The 19911-nt window shown below is 39.8% G+C and overlaps 1 protein-coding gene across 3 annotated transcripts in view; it reads left to right on the top strand.

The window, feature by feature from the left end:
• The window catches only part of LOC123508946 (probable N-acetylgalactosaminyltransferase 9), a 96215-nt gene that overhangs the window by 57496 nt on the left and 18808 nt on the right, over nucleotides 1-19911 (top strand). For all 3 annotated transcript variants that reach the window (XM_045262995.1, XM_045262996.1, XM_045262994.1), the window contains exons 2-3: nucleotides 17010-17176; nucleotides 19713-19887. In XM_045262995.1, the coding sequence (XP_045118930.1) occupies nucleotides 17010-17176; nucleotides 19713-19887 (342 nt within the window). The remainder of the gene's footprint in view (nucleotides 1-17009; nucleotides 17177-19712; nucleotides 19888-19911) is intronic.

The raw sequence follows: 19911 nt of genomic DNA, 5'->3' as shown, positions 1-19911 counted from the left end.
CCTCCTCGATGATAGCAAGGAACTAGAACCAATCTAATACAAATCACAGTAACTTGAGAACACTAATAACTTCCACTAGCTATTGATTGGAAGGGCACACACACACACACACACACACACACACACAGTAATTCGAGCACTGTTGCCCCAAATAGACTTTAAAAACACCAGGAAAAGAAAGAAAGAAAAATAGAAAAGAAAAGAAAATAGACGCTAAACTTTACTCCCAACTATTCGAGAACCAAAAAGAAAAAAAAAATAGTAAACGTGACAAGAAAATAAAATCAAGAACGAAAAACAAAGAGAAAAAAAAAAACATAAAGAAAAAAGAAAACGAAGAACTTTAACGCTAATTTCACACTGAACAACTGAAAAAAAAGGAAACGTAACAAAAATAAACGAAAAAAACCCACACCAATAATAAACGCTAATAAACAATCAAAGAAAACGGAACTCATTAAGAGGGAAACTCAGGAAAAGTTGCTATAAACGGTAGAATCTATACGGCGAGCATGTACAATTCACTCTCTCCCTCCTTTAACTGCTAAGAGGTGTGGCCTACTTAGTTAACTGAAGGCGTGGCAGGCGAGGCGCACCGAGAGAGGCAGTGCAAGGCCGTGTGTAAGAGTAAAGGTGAGAGGGAGGGAGAGAGAAGGAAGGGAGAGAGGGAGGTGGGGTGTGGAGAGTGGAGCAAGAGAATTAAGATTACGGATGTGACTGGAGAGGATGAAGGAAGAGGAGCGAAGAGGAATGGAGAGAAGAGAAGTGAGGGAAATGAAGGAGAGGAATGGTGGTGAGAGGTGAGAGGTGAGAGTGACGGGAGGGTGTTACAAAGGTGTGTTTTGAGGAGGGTGAAGGTTATTTGGGAGAGGGGAGGGAGAGTGGGAGGGTGAAGGCTGTCTGGGAGAGTGAGGGAGAGGAATGAGTGGGAAGGTGAAGGCTAGAAGTTTAATGGAAAGGTGAGTGGTAAGAGAGAGAGAGAGAGAGAGAGAGAGAGAGAGAGAGAGAGAGAGAGAGAGAGAGAGAGGCACGCATGAGGAAGTAAGAGGTAGTAAGAACAACATTGTCATTAGTAAGAATTTTACAATAATTTCACGTTTTACCCGGAAATTACATTAATAACTCTTCCCCCTTCCTTCCTTCCTTCCTTCCTCACTAACTCACTCACTCACTCACTCACTCACTCACTCACTCTCTTTCTTTCTTTCTTTCTTTCTTTCTTTCTTTCTTTCTTTCTTCCTTCCTTCCTCCCTCCCTCCTCCCTCCCTTCCTTCCTTCCTCCTCCCTCCCTCCCTCCCTCCCTCCTCCTTCCTTCCTTTCTTTCATTCTTCTTTCTTTAACTTTTCTTACCCGCTTGATTTCTTTCCGGTCTTTCCTTTCTTCCTTCTTTTTTTTTCTTTTACTCCACACATCTGATAGTTTTCCTTTTCTCTTCTTTCCTTCGTTTCCTTTCCTTTTCCCTCCCTTGCTTTCCTCTTTTTTTATTTTACTTGTCTTTTTTCTTCCCTTTCTTCCTTTTATCTATATGTATACTTTTTCCGTTTCCCTTCATCTTACCTTCTCTCTTTCATTATTCACTTACCTCAATCAATCTGCATTTCCCTTCCCTTTCTCCCTTTCCGGCCAACCAACCCTTCATTTCCTGCATTCCCTCCAGTTTCTCCTTCCCTTCTCTTTCCCTTCCTCCTATCTACATTCCCCTTCGTGTTTTCCCTTCAGTGACTTTAGCGTGCCAATCTATGCTTTCTCCCACTCTACTTCTGTTTCCCACCTTCCCACCTGCCTGTGTGCGCTCAATACCTGGATACCTGGCGTGGCGTGGCGCGGTCTAATCTCTCAGGTAGCCGCAGGAACACGTGTGAGTAACCCCTTGTGTGTGCGTGTGTACGTGTGCGTATGTGCGCGAGCTTGTGTGTGTCCGTGTGTGTGTATGTGTGTGTGTTATCGGAAATACCAAGCTGGGAACAGGATCTTTCACGCGTTTACATTCTTTCTCTTTCCAGTCTGTCATGTGTCTGCATTCATCTTAGTAATGGTCGTGTTTTTGTGTTTTTGTAGTTCTTTTTTTCGTTATTGGTTCTTCTCGACACCGTTCAATAGTGGTCGTATTACTAGTATTAGTGTATTACTAGTAGAAACTTTTTGCTTTCTCTGATTCAGCTTAAAAACTCGAGTTACTGGGGCTGGGTTTTTTTTTTTTTTATGCTGTTTTATTCTTGTATCTCAAAAACTGGTAATACGAGGTTCGTGGTATTTTTGTTTTCTCTCTCCATCGTAAACTCAATAATCGATCATTTTTACTAGTCATTTTCTTTTTCTTCTTCTTCACGTCATTAAAACAAAACAAACTCACAATAATATAACGTTTTACAATTATTCGTCTTAAAAACTCCTACATTGGTTACTATTTTTTGCAATACACTGATTTTTACCAAGAAACTCAAGATGTGACGTTGGTTTTTCATGTCGATTTCGCTCAGAATAGAAAAAGGAAGGAAAATGAAAAACGACGATGTAAAAATATGACGGTAGGTTGATTTGCAGCTTTTCTCTTTCTCTCTCAGTCCCTCCTTGGTGCAGCTCTTCGTGAGGGGGTTGTGGTGAAGGAAGATGCATGTGGTTGACGGTGCTGGTGACTAAGAGATGATGGGAAAGTTGATTGGGTGTGTAAAGGGAAGGTTTGGTGGTCGTGTTTAAAGAAAGAAAATGAGGTGCAAGTTATTATTATTGTTATTGTTATTATTATTATTATTATTATTATTATTATTATTATTATTATAGCAGTGATTGTTGTTGTTCTGGTTATTTTTAGTTCTTTCTATCTCTATTTTCCTTCTGTGTTATTCTTATTTTAGCCTTCCATTTTTTTTTGGCATTCTTTATTCTTCTTATTTATTCATGTTCTTCTCTTATTCATGTTCGTGTTATTTTATTCATTTCCTTTTATTCTTGTTCCCATCCTTTTTATTCCTGTTCTTGTTACTACTACTACTACTACTACTACTACTACTACTACTACTACTACTACTACTACTACTACTACTAACTCCTCCTCCTCCTCCTCCTCCTCCTCCTCCTCCTCCTCCTCCTCCTGCTACTACTACTACTACTACTACTACTACTACTACTACTACTACTACTACTACTACTACTACTACTACTACTATTACCACCACCACCACCACCACTACCACTACTACCACTACACCACACCATGTTACAAAAAAGAAAAAAACCCGTCACAATATGAACTTCCCAAGAAACGAAGAAGGAAGAGAGAGCGAAGAAGAAAAGGAACGAACAAAAGTCAAAGAAAAAGCTAATATATCGATCCCACTGTATTACTACCTGCGTGTCTGTCTGTGTGTGTGTGTGTGTGTGTGTGTGTGTGTGTGTGTGTGTGTGTGTGTGTGTGTGTGGCCGTGAACGTGACCGTGTATGTGCGTCTGTACTAATATCAACACAAGTCTCTGCTGAAGACATTGTTTTATCACGTACAGGTAAAAAAAAAGAATAGTAGTGTGTATTTAAAAGTCCTCGTGGTTGTATTGGTTTCGTTAAATAGAATCACGAGTTTTAAGCTCCTCACAAACGCCTACCTCTCTCACGACAATTTTCCAAGGCCACAGAGACGACTGGCCGGTTAAGACAGCTTTTTTTCTTTTGATACACTAGAAATCTTGCCAGTCCACCACCAGAACCATAAAAATAACATGAAAAACACGAGTATCATCAATCAGAGCCTTTGATAGTAAGTTTTCTTTATATTAAACTATATGTGAAACTATAAATCTTGGCAGTACATCACCAGAACCATAAAGATATCCTGAAAAACACGACTTTCTTCCACTAGAGCCTTTGGAGAGCAGTGATAGTCAGTTATTTCTTTTTATTAGACTAGAAATCGTGCCAGTCATTACCAGAACCATAAAAATACCCTAAAATCACGAGTATCTTTAAGTAGAGCCTTTGATAAGCAGTGATAGTAAGTTTTTCTTTTATATTAAACTGGAAATCTTTGCAGTTCATCACTAGAATCATAAAAAGATACCCCCCCCCCAGAAAAACACGTGTAGCTTTAACTAGAGCCTGTGATAGTTTTTTTCCTTTATATTAAACCAGAAATCTTGGCAATCCATCGTTAGAACCATAAAAAATACCTCCCAGAAAAACACGGGTATCTCCAAATTTAGTCTCTGGAAAGCAGTGATAGTAAGTTGCATTTCCTTATATTAAACTAAAGAAATGTTGGTACTCTATCACTAGAATCATAAAAATACCCTTCAAACACGAACTATAGCCTTTAGAAAGCAGTGATAGTAAGTTAATTCTTTATATTAAACTAGAAATCTTGCCAGTCATTACCAGAACCATAAAGAAATACCCTTAAAAAACGCGAGTACCTTCAACTATATATAGAGCCTTTGGAAAGCAGTGATGGTGAGAGACCGAGGCGTTTTAGAATGCAGGCTTTAGTGGGAATTATCGTAGTTTCCATTACGTTATCGAGTTTTACATAACTTTCGTACTTAATTATCGTTATCGTACTCACTTCCGATGGTGGTGATAATTTTACGAGATGCATTACGATTATTAGAAGTATGAATGTTAGTGTGTTAGATTGTTTGGTATGATAGGTTAATTTTAGAATATATCGTGTCATTGTCTTAAACATCATTATCGTCATCATCATCATCATCATACACTGAATATTACGTATCCAATTAACATAGATCTTAAGATTGATAAAGGACATGACACGCGATGGCTGGCTTATGTGTTGTACCACCACCACCACCACCACCACTACTACTACTACTACTACTACTACTACTACTACTACTACTACTACTACTACTACTACTATATACTTCTTCTTCTTCTTCTTCTTCTTCTTCTTCTTCTTCTTCTTCTTCTTCTTCTTCTTCTTCTTCTTCTTCTTCTTCTTCTTCTTCTTCTTCTTCTTCTTCTACTACTACTACTACTACTACTACTACTACTACTACTACTACTACTACTACTACTACTACTAGATACTTTCACGAAAAAATATTGCGTCACAATTTTACGCCTAAATGAAGTTAGAAAGTGAAAATATATTACCTATTATAATGTGTGTGTGTGTGTGTGTGTGTGTGTGTGTGTGTGTGTGTGTGTGTGTGTGTGTGTGTGTGTGTGTGTGTGTGTGTGTGTGTGTGTGTGTGTGTGTGTGTGTGTGTGTGTGTGTGTGTGTGTGTGTGTGTGTGTGTGTGTGTGTGTGTGTGTGTGTAATAAGACGCAGAGGAGGCGAGAAGGTCACTAGTTTTGGCAGTTTTGTCTTAAATATTAAAGAGAGAGAGAGAGAGAGAGAGAGAGAGAGAGAGAGAGAGAGAGAGAGAGAGAGAGAGAGAGAGAGAGAGAGAGAGAGAGAACCGTTATCATTAAAACAACAACCACTACTACTACAACTAAACTTCACCTCTCTGTCCCTCCTCCTCCTCCTCCTCCTCCTCCTCCTCCAACCATCACAAATACGAGAGAGAGAGAGAGAGAGAGAGAGAGAGAGAGAGAGAGAGAGAGAGAGAGAGAGAATGAGGACACGAGACTGTTTCTACCACTCACACTTCAACTAGTCACCTCTTACTCTCCCTTTCCTACGTGGCGCCGGCTGAGGTGTGGCTGTGACTGTGCTGTGTGTGTGTGTGTGTGTGTGTGTGTGTGTGTGTGTCTAGCGTCCATAGCCTTGAAGTGTAAGTCTGGGTGTGGGCGAGGGAGCGTGGTCAGGCAGGGAAAGTGTAGAGTAGTGCAGTGTAGTGTAACTTGACTGACTGACTGATTGACTGACTGGCTGACTGACTGACTGACTGGCTGACTGACTGACTGACTGGCTGGCTGACTGAAGCTGGAAGAACAATAGCGTAAAAAATAAAGAGAGGAAGAAAAAAAAAATGTTGAGAATGAAAAACTGTGTGTGTGTGTGTGTGTGTGTGTGTGTGTGTGTGTGTGTGTGTGTGTTTGTGTGTTTGTGTGTATCGTGTGGTCAGAATCTTCATGCATTGCAAACTGAGCCGCTTATCTGCAATGCAAACTATTCTCTCTCTCTCTCTCTCTCTCTCTCTCTCTCTCTCTCTCTCTCTCTCTCTCTCTCTCTCTCTTGCAGATGCTGTGTTGTGGTATGTTAATGAGAGAGAGAGAGAGAGAGAGAGAGAGAGAGAGAGAGAGAGAGAGAGAGAGAGAGAGAAGTTAACCTATTTCTTATACTACTCGTACCTTTTTATCTATCACCCATTCAATTAGAGAGAGAGAGAGAGAGAGAGAGAGAGAGAGAGAGAGAGAGCCAAAGCACACAACATTCACTATCACTGTATCGTAGAGTGGATCAGATTGCATAATTGATGGAATTCGACATGTTAGGATTGGATTCCGTGACGGGGCGCGGTGGCGAGGAGTGGCGAAAGAGACGCTTCAATGACTGCACTTTCTTGACTTCTTGTTCCTCCTTGTCTTCTCTCCTTTTTCTTCTTTTTCTTTCTTTTTTATCCAGTTCGTCTTAGTCTAGCAGGTGTCATTAGGGTTTAGAAGTGTTTTTGTTTTATTTTTTTTCTCTTCCTCTTTTTTTTTTCTTTTTATTGATTTATTTATTCTTTTTTAGTTCATCTTGTCTTTGTGAACTCATATGCTTCTATAAATAAATGTCTGTATCATTTATTGTCACATTCCATTGAGTTTACAGGTTCTTGTTGATGTTTTTGGGTCTTTTCAACTTTTTCTTTTTCTTCTTGTCATTATGAAGTTGTATGTTTCTGTGAGTAAGTCTCGTGTCCTTGGTATTGAAGTGTGTTACTGATCATTATGTCGTCATATTTCCTGAGTTTAACAGGGTGTAGTAGATATTATTATGGTTTTTAAGTAAGCTTTTATGATTTCAATGGTGGTTTAACAAGACTATCTTACGTTCAACACTGTCTAATAGATTTCATTATGGTTTTCGAGGTTTTTTTATTTTTTTATTACGATTTCATTCATTCAGCAAAGGTGTAGTATGTTCAGCAGGGTCTAGCATATGTTAACAGGGTTTTCAAGTGTATTTTTATAATTCCATAGTTAATTTAACAAGGATTCGACATCATCAGTAGAAAAAAAACACTCTTGACGACACTGATGATCTCCCGTGGTCTTTGGAAATTGAGAAGAAAGAAGTAAGAATAAGAACCATTGTCTGAACTATAATGCATTACATCATAGGACATTTATTTGACTCTTGGTTTCGTTTTGTAGTAATTACCTGAAGTAAAGATTTTCACATAGACTGTAGAGTTGGTAGGTAAAGGCACATAAGAACATAAGAATACGAGGAAAGCTGCAAGAGGCTGTCAGGCCCACACGTGGCAGTCCCTGTATGAGCAAAGCTATTTAACCCTTCAGTACCAGGACGCGTTTTCAAATAATTACTATTTGGTGATTTGACACAGCTTGAAAAACTTATGTGGAGGTTAAAATAGTGAAGACAGTGGCCATTAATCATCGGACCTCCATACACCCTTCCTAATCTCAATAAAATGGTTTAATCGTACTCAAATCTTAAGGTAAAAATGCGTCCCAGTACTGAAGGGGTTAATTCCATCTATAATCCCCATCCATAAATTTATCTAATCTTCTTTTAAAACTCCTTATTGTATTGGCTGAGTATATACGTAACACCTGCCAGGCAATTAGCTCTTTCCTCTTTTTAATCAACTTGTCTGATATTGGTTAGTACAGCGAGCTAAACTGAATCTACATAAGTTTTAGTGCTGCTATAGGAATACTGCAGGTGGTGGGTGTGTATTAAGGTTCTCTTCATTTATATTCTCTGCTGGTGTGGTGACCTGAAGTGAAAGTTTCCAGTTAGAGTATTGTAGCGAGACACTGCTGTACTCATCGACGCGGGCTGACTACCTTCGTTCCTAGCTTGAAGAAAAGATAAATAGGTGAAAAATAGATTAAGAGATAAAATAAAGTAAAATGAAATAACTAACCAACTAAATCTATAAATGTCATAGCAGGGAGGAGGGAAGAATGAAGACACAGACAGGAGAAGGAGCGAACTAATTAGAGGTTTCCATATAAGGACGAGACAATACTGCTCTACTTATTAACCCTTTCACTCTTCGTTTTCCCATAATCCCCTACGACTTTGCAGATAACTATGTACAAAAACCTAAAAAAACCTCACCAAATCAACCTCTCTTTAGTCTGTCTGTCCGTGCAAACTATATTATTACACTCCTCTCAGTGCTACCAAAAGACGGGCCAGGAAGCAAAAAGGTTAATAGTCATACCGGCAAATCCCCTTTCGTTCTCAATAAGGAATGGTGTCAGCAGAGAGAGAGGAAATATAGGAACCAACGAAACGCCATTTAGAGCAGTGGCGGAGCTGAGAGGCACCGCTGGGCAACTTAACAACTTCAGTACTGGGATGCATTTTTGCTTGAAGTTTTGGATACGATAGGACGATTCTATTTACATTAGGAAGGGCCTGTGGAGATCAGATGATTAATGGCCAAAGTCTTCACAGTTCTAATCCCCACATAATTTTCAGAAGCTGTAGAAAATCACCAAATAATAAGCAGAATGCATATGAAAACAAACCATGGCACTGAAGGAGTTAATATTCACGTGGAAACTTCGCTCTCGTTACAAATCGGGTGTTAATATGCAGAGAGAGAGAGAGAGAGAGAGAGAGAGAGAGAGAGAGAGAGAGAGAGAGAGAGAGAGAGAGAGAGACAGACAGACAGACAGACAGACAGACAGACAGACAGAGACAGACAGACAGACAGACAGACAGACAGGCAGAGAGAGAGAGGGGGAGGGATGAGAGGGAAAAAGCAGTGTAGCCAGATAAAAGTGTGTGTGTGTAAGGGAGGATGACATCTCAGGACTGCCCTAAGCACTCGGAAATCATTATCGTTGAAAGAAATGAAGTCTCACTGGTGCAGAGGAAGGAGAAGACGAAGGAGAGAGGAAATGTTAGTGCTGTTGAATAGAAAGTCTGTGTGTAAGGAAGGAGGACATCTCTAAACTGCCTTGAACACTGGCGAACCATCATTGATAAAAAAATAAAAATAGTCTCACCAATTTACAAAAGAGAAAAGTGGAGAGAGAGAGAGAGAGAGAGAGAGAGAGAGAGAGAGAGAGAGAGAGAGAGAGAGAGAGAGAGAGAGAGAGAGAGGAAGTGTCGTAAGATAAAAAAAAAAGTGTTTGTGTAAAGAAAGAAGACACTGGCAAACAATCATCTCACCGGTGCAGAGGGTTAGAAGGGTGCATGGAGAGAGAGAGAGAGAGAGAGAGAGAGAGAGAGAGAGAGAGAGAGAGAGAGAGAGAAACGTTTTACAGTTCTATGGCAGCTACATGTGTCTATAGTTGTTCCTTTTTCATCACTCAGGCTTGTCTCACGTTACAGTTTTCCTAGTTACATCTTTCAATCTCAATTTTTCTTTACCTATTTCCACAACCACCTCTAAACATTATATTACTAGGAAACTGGAAAATACTACACTGCTACTATGTAAAGATTGTGTGCCGTGTTGTAGTGTTGTGAAGTGTTGTATGTCGTAGTGAAAAGATGAAGATAAAGAATAAGTAGAGTGAGATATCGCTACGTTCACTGACATTATAAACCACCTTCATTCTCGATCAAAGAACAGAGTCACTGGTGTTCAGGGAGGGAGGGAGGGAGGGAGGGAGGGAGCGAGGTGAAGGAGGAAAAAGTAATGACCTTTAGGGAAAATTTCCATATTGTGCTGCGAGGCGTCTTGGCACTTCTTATTAGCACCGGCAAACCACCCTCGTTCTCAATAAAAATCGTGTCAGTGGTTTACAAGAGAGAAGGGCGGCACGGGAGCGGGAGAATCTGAAAAAAACGAGGCTAAGCAAGGTTACATACACTCACAGACGCCAGCAGCAGTCCACGCAGCAACCCGCAGGGAAACCACCTTCGTTCTCGATAAAAAGGAGAAGGGCGGGGTGTAGCTAGAGGGAGGAATAAAAAAAGAGGTTAAGCAAGGTTACATATACTCACCACAGCGCCTCGGGCAGTCCACCTTCGAGGCGAGACAAGGGAAACAAAACCTTGCAACACAGACCTGCAGGCGATGATGATGACTCTGACTTACTGCTGCTGGTCGAGGTTATTGCTTTTAAAGAGGCGAGCAGGAGGAGGAAAGAGGAGGTTGCAGTAATAGGTTTTATCGGATTAACTTTCTACACTCTTTTTTCATGAAGGATTTCTGACCGCAGTAGAGTTTTTAGGCCCTTACGAGGTTGCTTGATGTCACTGCACTTCTTTGCACTAACTGTATCATTAGGCAGAAAAAAATAGGTAAACTAAATACAGTATAAAAGAAGAGCGAGAAGAGGTAATTGCCGTACTGCTTACTTTCACTTCAGTACTGCACACTGATTGTATTATTAGAGACATGCTAAGTACAGTACAAAAGAAGATAAAGAAAATGTAACCTTACGGCGTGTTTGCTTTTCAGAGGAGGGTTTGAATGCTTATGGGATTATTAGTGCTACTGAAAAAAACAAGTATACTACCACAGAATAGAAAGAAGATATTATCAACGTCCATGTTTGATTTGTAGAAGAGGATAGAAATACTTAATGGATTAGTAATACCACAGAAAAAAAAAATGCTCTAAAAAGAAGATAAAGGTGCTATTTACGACTGTTTTTGTTTGCATCTGCGGCACGAACGTCTGTGTGTCTTTATGGTAATGTGGTGTGCGAGAGTGGGAGACTTTCTTCACTATTACTGGTGGAGAGTGCCGCGAGATGAGTGACCGCTGGTGGACTGCGGTCGGTGGCCTGCCGCAAGTAAGAGGAGGAAGAGGAAAGAGAGAGTCAAAGGGAGAAGAGACTGAGAGACACGGAAGCACTTGTGAAACTTAAACTTTTGCGGCTGCTGCAGTACTGAGAGAGAGAGAGAGAGAGAGAGAGAGAGAGAGAGAGAGAGAGAGAGAGAGAGAGAGAGAGAGAGAGAGAGAGAGAGAGAAAGAAAGAAAGAGAAGCACGTAGATACACATATGATAATTAAACGGATGTGTGTGTGTGTGAGAGAGAGAGAGAGAGAGAGAGAGAGAGAGAGAGAGAGAGAGAGAGAGAGAGAGAGAGAGAGAGAGAGAGAGAGAGAGAGAGAGAGAGAGAGAGAGAGAGAGAGAGAGAGAGAGAGAGAGAGAGAGAGAGAGAGAGAGAGAGAGAGAGAGAGAGAGAGAGAGAGAGAGACGTAAAGACGGAAGTATGTAGTCAACTTACGACACGAAAATTTTAACATTCGGTGATAGCATTTCAGTACTGGACCAAGCGGAGTGAGAGTGTGTGATACGGGAGTGTGGGAGTGTGTAATAACAGCCTGGAGGAGCAGAGGGCTTGACACTTTCATGCCTCCTCCTCATGCACTACCTGACGCGCCTCACTGCACGCCGTTCCCCGAGGCAAGATAGCGACCTGATTACAAGTCGCGGGTTTTATTGCTCGATGAACGTCCGCGCCTCTCCTCGTCAGCCGAAGTGTTCATGGCGTTGCACAATGGTTAGGTGTTGTTTGTACCTGTGTTCTATTCTTTATTGGTTAGATTATTGCTTAGTTATCTGACTGTTGGTGCTAAATATGGGAAGTTTGGAGCGTATTTGTCACGAAGTTGCAGAATTATTAGTTTTTTTTTATTTAATTTTTTTTTATTTATACCATGTGGGCTTTTCACGGGAATTTATGGGCTAAAGGGGATACTTTTAGGGTACCTCCTGTTTCAAAGCCCACCCGCTAGGAAACCGTTGCCCCGAGTGAGGAAGCCCAACCTACACTCGGACCGTGGACATGCAGGATTCGAACCCGTGCGCTTGGAGACCCCTCGGACCCCAAAGCACGCATGGTTCCACTGTACCACGTGTCCTATTTTCCATTGGTTGAATTTTGATTGACATAGTTAACTGATTGTTGTAGCTTTTACTTTTCTATGCAAGAGGGAAATTAGTCAAGGGAAATAATATATATGAAAAGACCACTTCAAATGCAAGTTCCCTAAAAGATTGGAAATAATTAGTTGAATTGCTGGCACAAATGTCTTGAAACCTCCCTCGTAAAAGAAGTCAGGTCGTAGGAAGATGCTGATGCTAAAGTCTAAATATGGAAAGTGTAGAGCATATTTTCCTTTTTGCACAAAGCTTAGGTGTTATTTAGACGTGTTCTATTTTGTATTGGCTTAAATTTTGGGTGACATAGTTAACTGATTGCTGTGACTTTTCCTGATGCTAAATATGGAAAATTTACAGCATATTTTCACAGATTTGCAGAATTATTAGGTGTTGTTTGTACGTGTTCTATTTTGTATCGGCTTAAATTTTGGCTGACATAGTTAACTGCTGTGGCTTTCCCTGATGCTAAAGCCTAGATATGGAAACTTTAGAACATATTTTTCACGGAGTTGCAGAATTATTTGGTGATGTGTGAATGAGTGTTCTATTTTGTATTGGTTAAATTTTGGGTGACAGTTAACTGATTGTTGTGGGGTTTCGTGATCCTAAAACCTAAATATGGAAAGTTTACAGCATATTTTCATGGCGTTTCAGAATTATTAGGTGTTGTGTGAATGAGTGTTTTATTTTGTATCGGCTAAATTTTGGGTGACATAATTAACTGATTGTTGTGGGATTTTCTGATGATATGGAAAGTTTAGAGAATATTGTCATGGAGTTACAGAATTATTAGGTGTTTTTTTGTAGATGTCGTTTAGTATATTGTATTGGGGTTTAGTTTTGGGTGACATGCTTAACCCCTTCAGTATCATGACGCGTTTTCATATTCATTCTGCTTACTATTTGGTGGTTTTAGACAACTTCAGAAACTTATGTGAGGATTGAAATCGTAAAGACTGTGGCCATTAATCTTCTGACCTCTATACCCTTCCTAATGTAAATAAAATCGTCTAATCACATCCAAAACTTAAGGTAAAAATGCATCCCAGTACTGAAAGGGTTAATTAATTGATTGCTGTAGCTTTACCTGGTGCTAAATATGGAAAGTTGTGAGCACATTTTGGTTATTTTCATGGAGGTGCATAATTATTAGGTGATGTTTGTACGTGTGTTCTGTTTTGTATCGGTTAAATTTTGGTTGACTACTGTGGCTTTTCCTGGTGCTAGAATAAACTGGTGTATGGAAAGTTAAGAGGACATTTTGATTATTTTCATGGAGGTGCACAACTACTATTTATGTTTGTACGTGTGTTTTGTTTTGTATTGGTTAAATTTTGGTTGGTATACTTATTTAACTAACTACTGTGGCTTATACTGGTGCTAGAATAACGTTATATATATATATATATATGGAAAGTTTAGAGTACATTTTGATTATTTTCATAGAGTTGCACAATTGTTAGTCGTTATTTGTACATGAGTTCTATATTGTATTGGTTAGGTTTTTTGAGTGACATGCTTAGTAGACTGACTGTTGTGGTTCATCCTAGTACCAGAATAAAGTTATGTATGGAAAATTTAGAGCATATTTTGATTATTCTTATTGAGTTGCACTGTGGTTTTGTGTTGTTTCTACATGTGTTCTATTTTGTTTGGGTTAGATTTCTGAATGATAGTCTTCGTTAACTAATATGTGGTTGTTCCCTATGCTAAGTAAACTTGTAGATGGATGGATCAGAGCATATTCTTTCCAAAGGGACACTGACAGCAAAACAAGAAAATATTAAGTTGAGTCTTTAGTGCGTGTTGCTTTATATACGTACAGTAAAAGTCACATAAAGTCAGTCAGTCCGGTGTCGTTGTGTCATTAGAGTTAAGAAATTGTGGAGAGCGAGTAGACGAGGCGGAAAATGAAGATGAGACAAACCTAAGAAGAGATGGAAGGCTTTTATGAGAGAGAGAGAGAGAGAGAGAGAGAGAGAGAGAGAGAGAGAGAGAGAGAGAGAGACAAAGCTATAATAAACATGAGAAAAGTTGCAGAATTATGAGAAGGAAAGATTTTACAGCTTACAATCCTAACTTTCTATCTCATTCATCTCTCTCACCAAGAAACGAGGCTTTATTTATATTAACGTGGATGAAGCAATGGATAATGTAATGATAACGAAGCAGTGAATCGTGTTTAAGATTCGCCAAGTGTTTAAGTCTCGATCTTTCATTCACTTTTTGACTTTCCATCTCTACTGTGGAAGCGAGTGAAGTTGACAGCATAGACACGGTGCAAACCACAACTCTGAGTGGCGCAATGTTCACCTCACACTTGAAAGCGAACGGAGAAGCTAAAGAAAGTCACGTAAATATTCTAAACGTTTAATTTCTATGTAGTAAGCTCAGACAGGAAAGGAAAAGTGAGGTGTTTCCAGTTTAGTTCAACGTTGCTTGAGTGATGCAACCCTCCCACTAAAAAAACAAAGAGGTGTAGTAAATATCACTCTACCTTTTCCTTCCAGCAGACAGTGACGCAGGGGAATAACCGACCTTTCATTTGTTTTTCAGTAGCTTACGTTGAAATGATTATGACGCAGCGTTCATGTGAAAGATAAAAAGAAAACGGAATGAAATATGGTGTTGACATTTTTTTTTTTCTCCGTTATCTCTTTCGTGTTTGTAAGAGATATGTTAGTTTATTGACTTTAAAACTATACAATATTGGACAAAGTAAGGAGAGAAATGCGGTGAGTGTCATGAAACTTTGATTTCTTCCTTGACCCTTACGTGCTAAAAGCATTTCTTGTTCTTGTTCTTCTTGTTCTTTTTGTTCTTTTCTTCTTCCTCTTGTTCCTCTTGCTGTTGTTGTTATTAGTAGTAGCAGTAGCAGTAGTAGTGGTAGTATTAGTAGTAGTAGTAGAAGCAGTAGTAGTAGTAGTAGTAGTAGTAGTAGTAGTAGTAGTAGTAGTAGTAGTAGTAGTAGTATGTAACATATTTCTTTAATTTCTTTTTACTGAATATTGATACTTTAGTCATGCCAAAGCAAAGAATAATAATAAAAAAACAAAACAAGAGAAGATAAAAATAAAAGAAGACACGAAGTATGTGACAAATATCACGTACCTTTGACTTCCATAACATCATACAAGAAAAGACTCGCACTGTTTAGCAAGCTTTGAGGTGCTTGGATTCTGACACTGGTTGTGGACGAAGTGATGATAAAAACAAAGCAAAAACATTAAAATAACATGAATATTTAGAATTTCTTTTATTAGACTCAAACAAGGTTAAGAGTGTCTCGTTTTTAAGTTTATAAATTTTGTGACTGGTTGTTGCTGCTAACTTTTGAAAGGACGAGAGAGAGAGAGAGAGAGAGAGAGAGAGAGAGAGAGAGAGAGAGAGAGAGAGAGAGAGAGAGAGAACGTGAATGATAAATATATATTACCTAACAATAACGAATGATGAAAATATAGTACACATCAATAACTATAAAAATTCATTCCATTAATCCTTTCAGTACCATGACGTGTTTCCATATTCATCCTTCTTACTATTTGTTGATTTTATACAGCTTCAGAAACTCATGTGGGGGATTGAAATAGTGAATACTCTGGCCATTATTCCCCTGACCTCTATAGACCCTTCCTAATATCAATAAAATGGTCTAATCGTACACATATCTCAAGGTAATAATGTAACCCAGTGCTGAAGGGGTTAAATACAAAAAGCATATGACAGTCCTTTAATTCATATCCTGTGTTGACTTGAATTCCCTGTTGGTGACGTGGTCCTGTCTGGTAGCACAAGAGAGAGAGAGAGAGAGAGAGAGAGAGAGAGAGAGAGAGAGAGAGAGAGAGAGAGAAATATGCTGGGATGAACCTAGCCAGCGAGCCAGCCAGCCAGCCACAGCCTCCTTTCCGTCTCATCTCAGCTCCCACGCTTCCCGCTCCGCTTGTTAAGAGTTGTCGGTTCTCGTGAGCACGCCCGAGTGTGGGTGCGAGTGGTAATTGGTGATTCGCTCGTGTGCACCGTAAGAAATAGGCTTGTATTTGTACGGTGGTGAAACTAGCGTGTTGCCAGCTGGGTGTTGTGGGTGAATGGTGTTGTTTGTGAACTGACACAGTGGGAAGGAAGGAAAAAAAAAAAAGGTGTTGGAAGGAAAAATATAACGTTAAAGGAGGAAAAATCACGTTGTCTTTGTTATCTCCGAAAGGAAGGAAAATGTATCTGTACTGTAACTTTGTCATTTTTATTTCTGACGGACTGAAGGGGGAAAAACAAAAGTCGTGATTATTAGAAGGCAAATGAGAGAGAGAGAGAGAGAGAGAGAGAGAGAGAGAGAGAGAGAGAGAGAGAGAGAGAGAGAGAGAGATGTAACATTATCTGTGTCATTTGAGGGAAATTTGAGTTGAGGAAATGAGAATAAAACAGCTGTTCTATCAATTGTGGAAAGTGTATTACACGAGAGAGAGAGAGAGAGAGAGAGAGAGAGAGAGAGAGAGAGAGAGAGAGAGATTATCGTAATTATTTGTGTGATCAGTAAAGCGGAGGAGGAACATAAAAAAGTTCTCATTTTTATAACTACCATCGTGACAATTGAAGTACAGTTGCCTCACTATCAGTAATGGAATATCTGACTACCGGTATTATTTTCCTCTCTCTCTCTCTCTCTCTCTCTCTCTCTCTCTCTGTGTGTGTGTGTGTGTGTGTGTGTGTGTGTGTGTGTGTGTGTGTGTGTGTTTGTGGTGTGATCTAGTTGTAGCTTTCAGGCCAGACTTCCTCGAGCTGTCCTGTCTTTCTTCTTAGTACAGCTAGTATTTCATCACATTTACCTTTTAGACAGAATATTTATGACAATTTTTTCATATAATACATTCAGGCTGCTTTGATGTCGAGAGAGAGAGAGAGAGAGAGAGAGAGAGAGAGAGAGAGAGAGAGAGAGAGAGAGAGAGAGAGAGTTGTTGAATTTCAGTCATTCTTGTGTTATCCTATATCTACTTTTAGAATATTCCTTTACTATTTCTTTCTGTACTGTTATTCTTTATTTGTGACAACAGGGTGACTTATTCTTATTTTCTCTTGTTTCAGATGTAAGACTCTTCACTATGACCAGGACCTGCCCACAGCCTCCGTCATCATTATCTTCACCAACGAGGCGTGGAGTCCGCTGATCAGAACCATATGGTCAGTCATCAACCGCTCGCCGCCTCGCTTCCTCAAAGAGATCGTCCTCGTTGATGACTTCTCAGACAGAGGTAACTTGAAGGTCCGGAGGCTGTCACGTCACTCCCTTGCCTCCCACTGCCGCCGTGACCTGTGACTTTGCTGGGGTGGGGGTAACTTTATCGCAGCATTGGGAGAAAGATGGATAGGTGATAGATAAGTAGTTGGGTAGTTGTTTAGTCAGTCATTCAGCCCGTCAGTTAGTTTAGTTAATGATACTGTGAGTGAACTTCATATGCATAGATGGTAGATATAGATAGATAAGTATAGATAGATAGATAGATAGATAGATAGAGAGAGAGAGAGAGAGAGAGAGAGAGAGAGAGAGAGAGAGAGAGAGAGAGAGAGAGAGATTTGAAGTAGCCTCAGGTCTCAACATTGGGATCATTACGCCGTCAATTGATCGTTAAAAGAAGATTAGACGAGATCCAATATTGTAAAAGGAAATAACGGTGAAAGAAAGCTAGATGATACATATATGATAGGCGAGATTAAGAGAGGTATAGCACAGAATGGCATGGACAGATGATGTGATAGACAGAAACAACTAAAGAGGATCCACTCGTCTCTTCGCGGCGCCAACCCCGGACACTTGAAACTGCAAAGGAAGACGTCATTGCAAATATTAAGAATGATTTCGTCAGACATTATAGAGCCCACACCAGTGTCTTCCAAACTTTATGACATGACGGTAGACTAAAAAGAACGTAATGTACCAAGACGTCACACCAACTCCATTTGAATCGAATTATTGAAGAAAAATGTTGGTATCTCAAATATTTGTTACTGGAAATTATCTTGATTAAAACCTGTTCTTATAAAGGTTGAGATCACGCATAATGTCGCTGGCAATAAGATTCAAATGTTACAGATTCCGTTGCTTGATTAAAGGTTCACATTTCAAGATCTAACGCTAAATAAGATTCAGATGTCAAAGAATGTGTAGCAGATTACGTGTCACTGCGAGGATTTAGGGCAAAGAGTTTGAATAAAGGGATCTAACACTAAGTAAGATTCAGGTGTCAAAGAATGTATAGCAGATTACGTGTCACTGCGAGGGTTTAAACTTTAAGGCAAGGAGTTTGAACGCGGAAAGACGGCATCCGCTCCACTCCCACCCATGCAAATACATAGTTTAAAGAATCGGTGTTTATGAGACAACGTTGCCAAGACTATACAACTTCCCTCTGGCACTGCACGACGGCATCAGCAGACCACTTGTTGCTGCGATGGTTTACAGAGGTGAGGTTGGTTGTGATAAGCATTGAACTCTAGACAACACAAATCATCCCGGTGCCAAATTACACGTGTCACTACAGGAGTTAAAAATTATAGTGTTTTTTTTTTCTTTTTTACTTAGTGGTTAGTTCATTTGTTTGTCGATCTTTTAAAAATTAGACAGCTCCCCGTGTCCTTTTTGAAGAGTGATGGTGATCTCGTAAACATTTCAAAATTTTTTTTTTTTTCATTTAAGGAACATTTCTACGAGTATCATTGTTGAAGTTGAGTGCTAATAGCTCTATATTCATTTATTTATTATTATTATTATCTTTTGTTTATTTTATTTTATTTTTTTAAATTTTTTTTGGAGGCTCTGAAGGATTGGTCACACTCTCCTCGACACAGTCACTGACATAGACAGTAAGGATGAACACCGCCACCTCCACAATGGGCTCCTTGTTGCGGCGCCATAACCCCAGTAACCAACCACACCAACACTGAGTTTATGTACGCTTTGTTTGCTAGAGTTTACGCGCGCACACACACACACACACACACACACACACACACACACACACACACACACACACACACACACACACACACACACACACGTTATTCGATCATTCTGTTCTCCTTTTAGTCCTTCAAGCTGCATATATTTATTTTTCCTTTATTATTATTATTATTATTATTATTATTATTATTATTATTATTATTATTATTATTATTATTATTATTATTATTATCATTATTATTATTATTATTATTATTATTATTATTATTATTATTATATTATTATCTGTTTTAAATTCATATTGTAACTGATTGTATAGATTAGACGACAGGGAACCAATAAGTGAACTATCAAGAACGACATTTTTTGTGACGTGAAGGCATTGCTATCACCCATTAACTTTTCATTTTTATCGGTCACCTGTCAATTCCAAGCCGTGCCACCACACGATATCTGTCCAGTCATCCATCAGCTATTCTTGTTTTTAGTTTTAGTTTTCAATCATCCTTAGCAGCCAATTCTCACTGACCCCTTGTATACCGTTCCGTCACTGTCAGTTGTTGTCCATCTGTTACTTGTCGGCACATGACGTTTCCTGCCCATCCATCCGTCCATCCTCTCTCTCTCTCTCTCTCTCTCTCTCTCTCTCTCTCTCTCTCTCTCTCTCTCTGTGCACTTATATTTTTTTAACTCCTCAAAACAAGGCCGTTGTGTCAAGTGGCAGTGGGGTTAGTGGACTAAAATACACTTACGGCAGAGACAAGACCACGTGACCCTTGAGAGAGGAGTCATTTGCATTACTAGCGGCGCCTCTTCCTCCCTCTCCTTAGCTGAGCTCGGGGAGAAGCTGGACCTGTATCTCAAGTACCGTCTGCCGCCCCTGGTGAAGATGGTGAGACTGAAGGAGAGGCATGGCTTGATCCGGGCGAGGCTGGCTGGGGCGAGGGAAGCTGTGGGGGACGTGCTCATCTTCCTGGACTCTCACTGTGAAGCCAACGAGATGTGGTGCGTACTGCAGGGCGGGAACAT

Source organism: Portunus trituberculatus, chromosome 25, assembly GCF_017591435.1.
Source record: "Portunus trituberculatus isolate SZX2019 chromosome 25, ASM1759143v1, whole genome shotgun sequence".
NCBI lineage: Eukaryota > Metazoa > Arthropoda > Malacostraca > Decapoda > Portunidae > Portunus > Portunus trituberculatus.
This window is presented reverse-complemented; position numbering and strand designations above follow the sequence as displayed.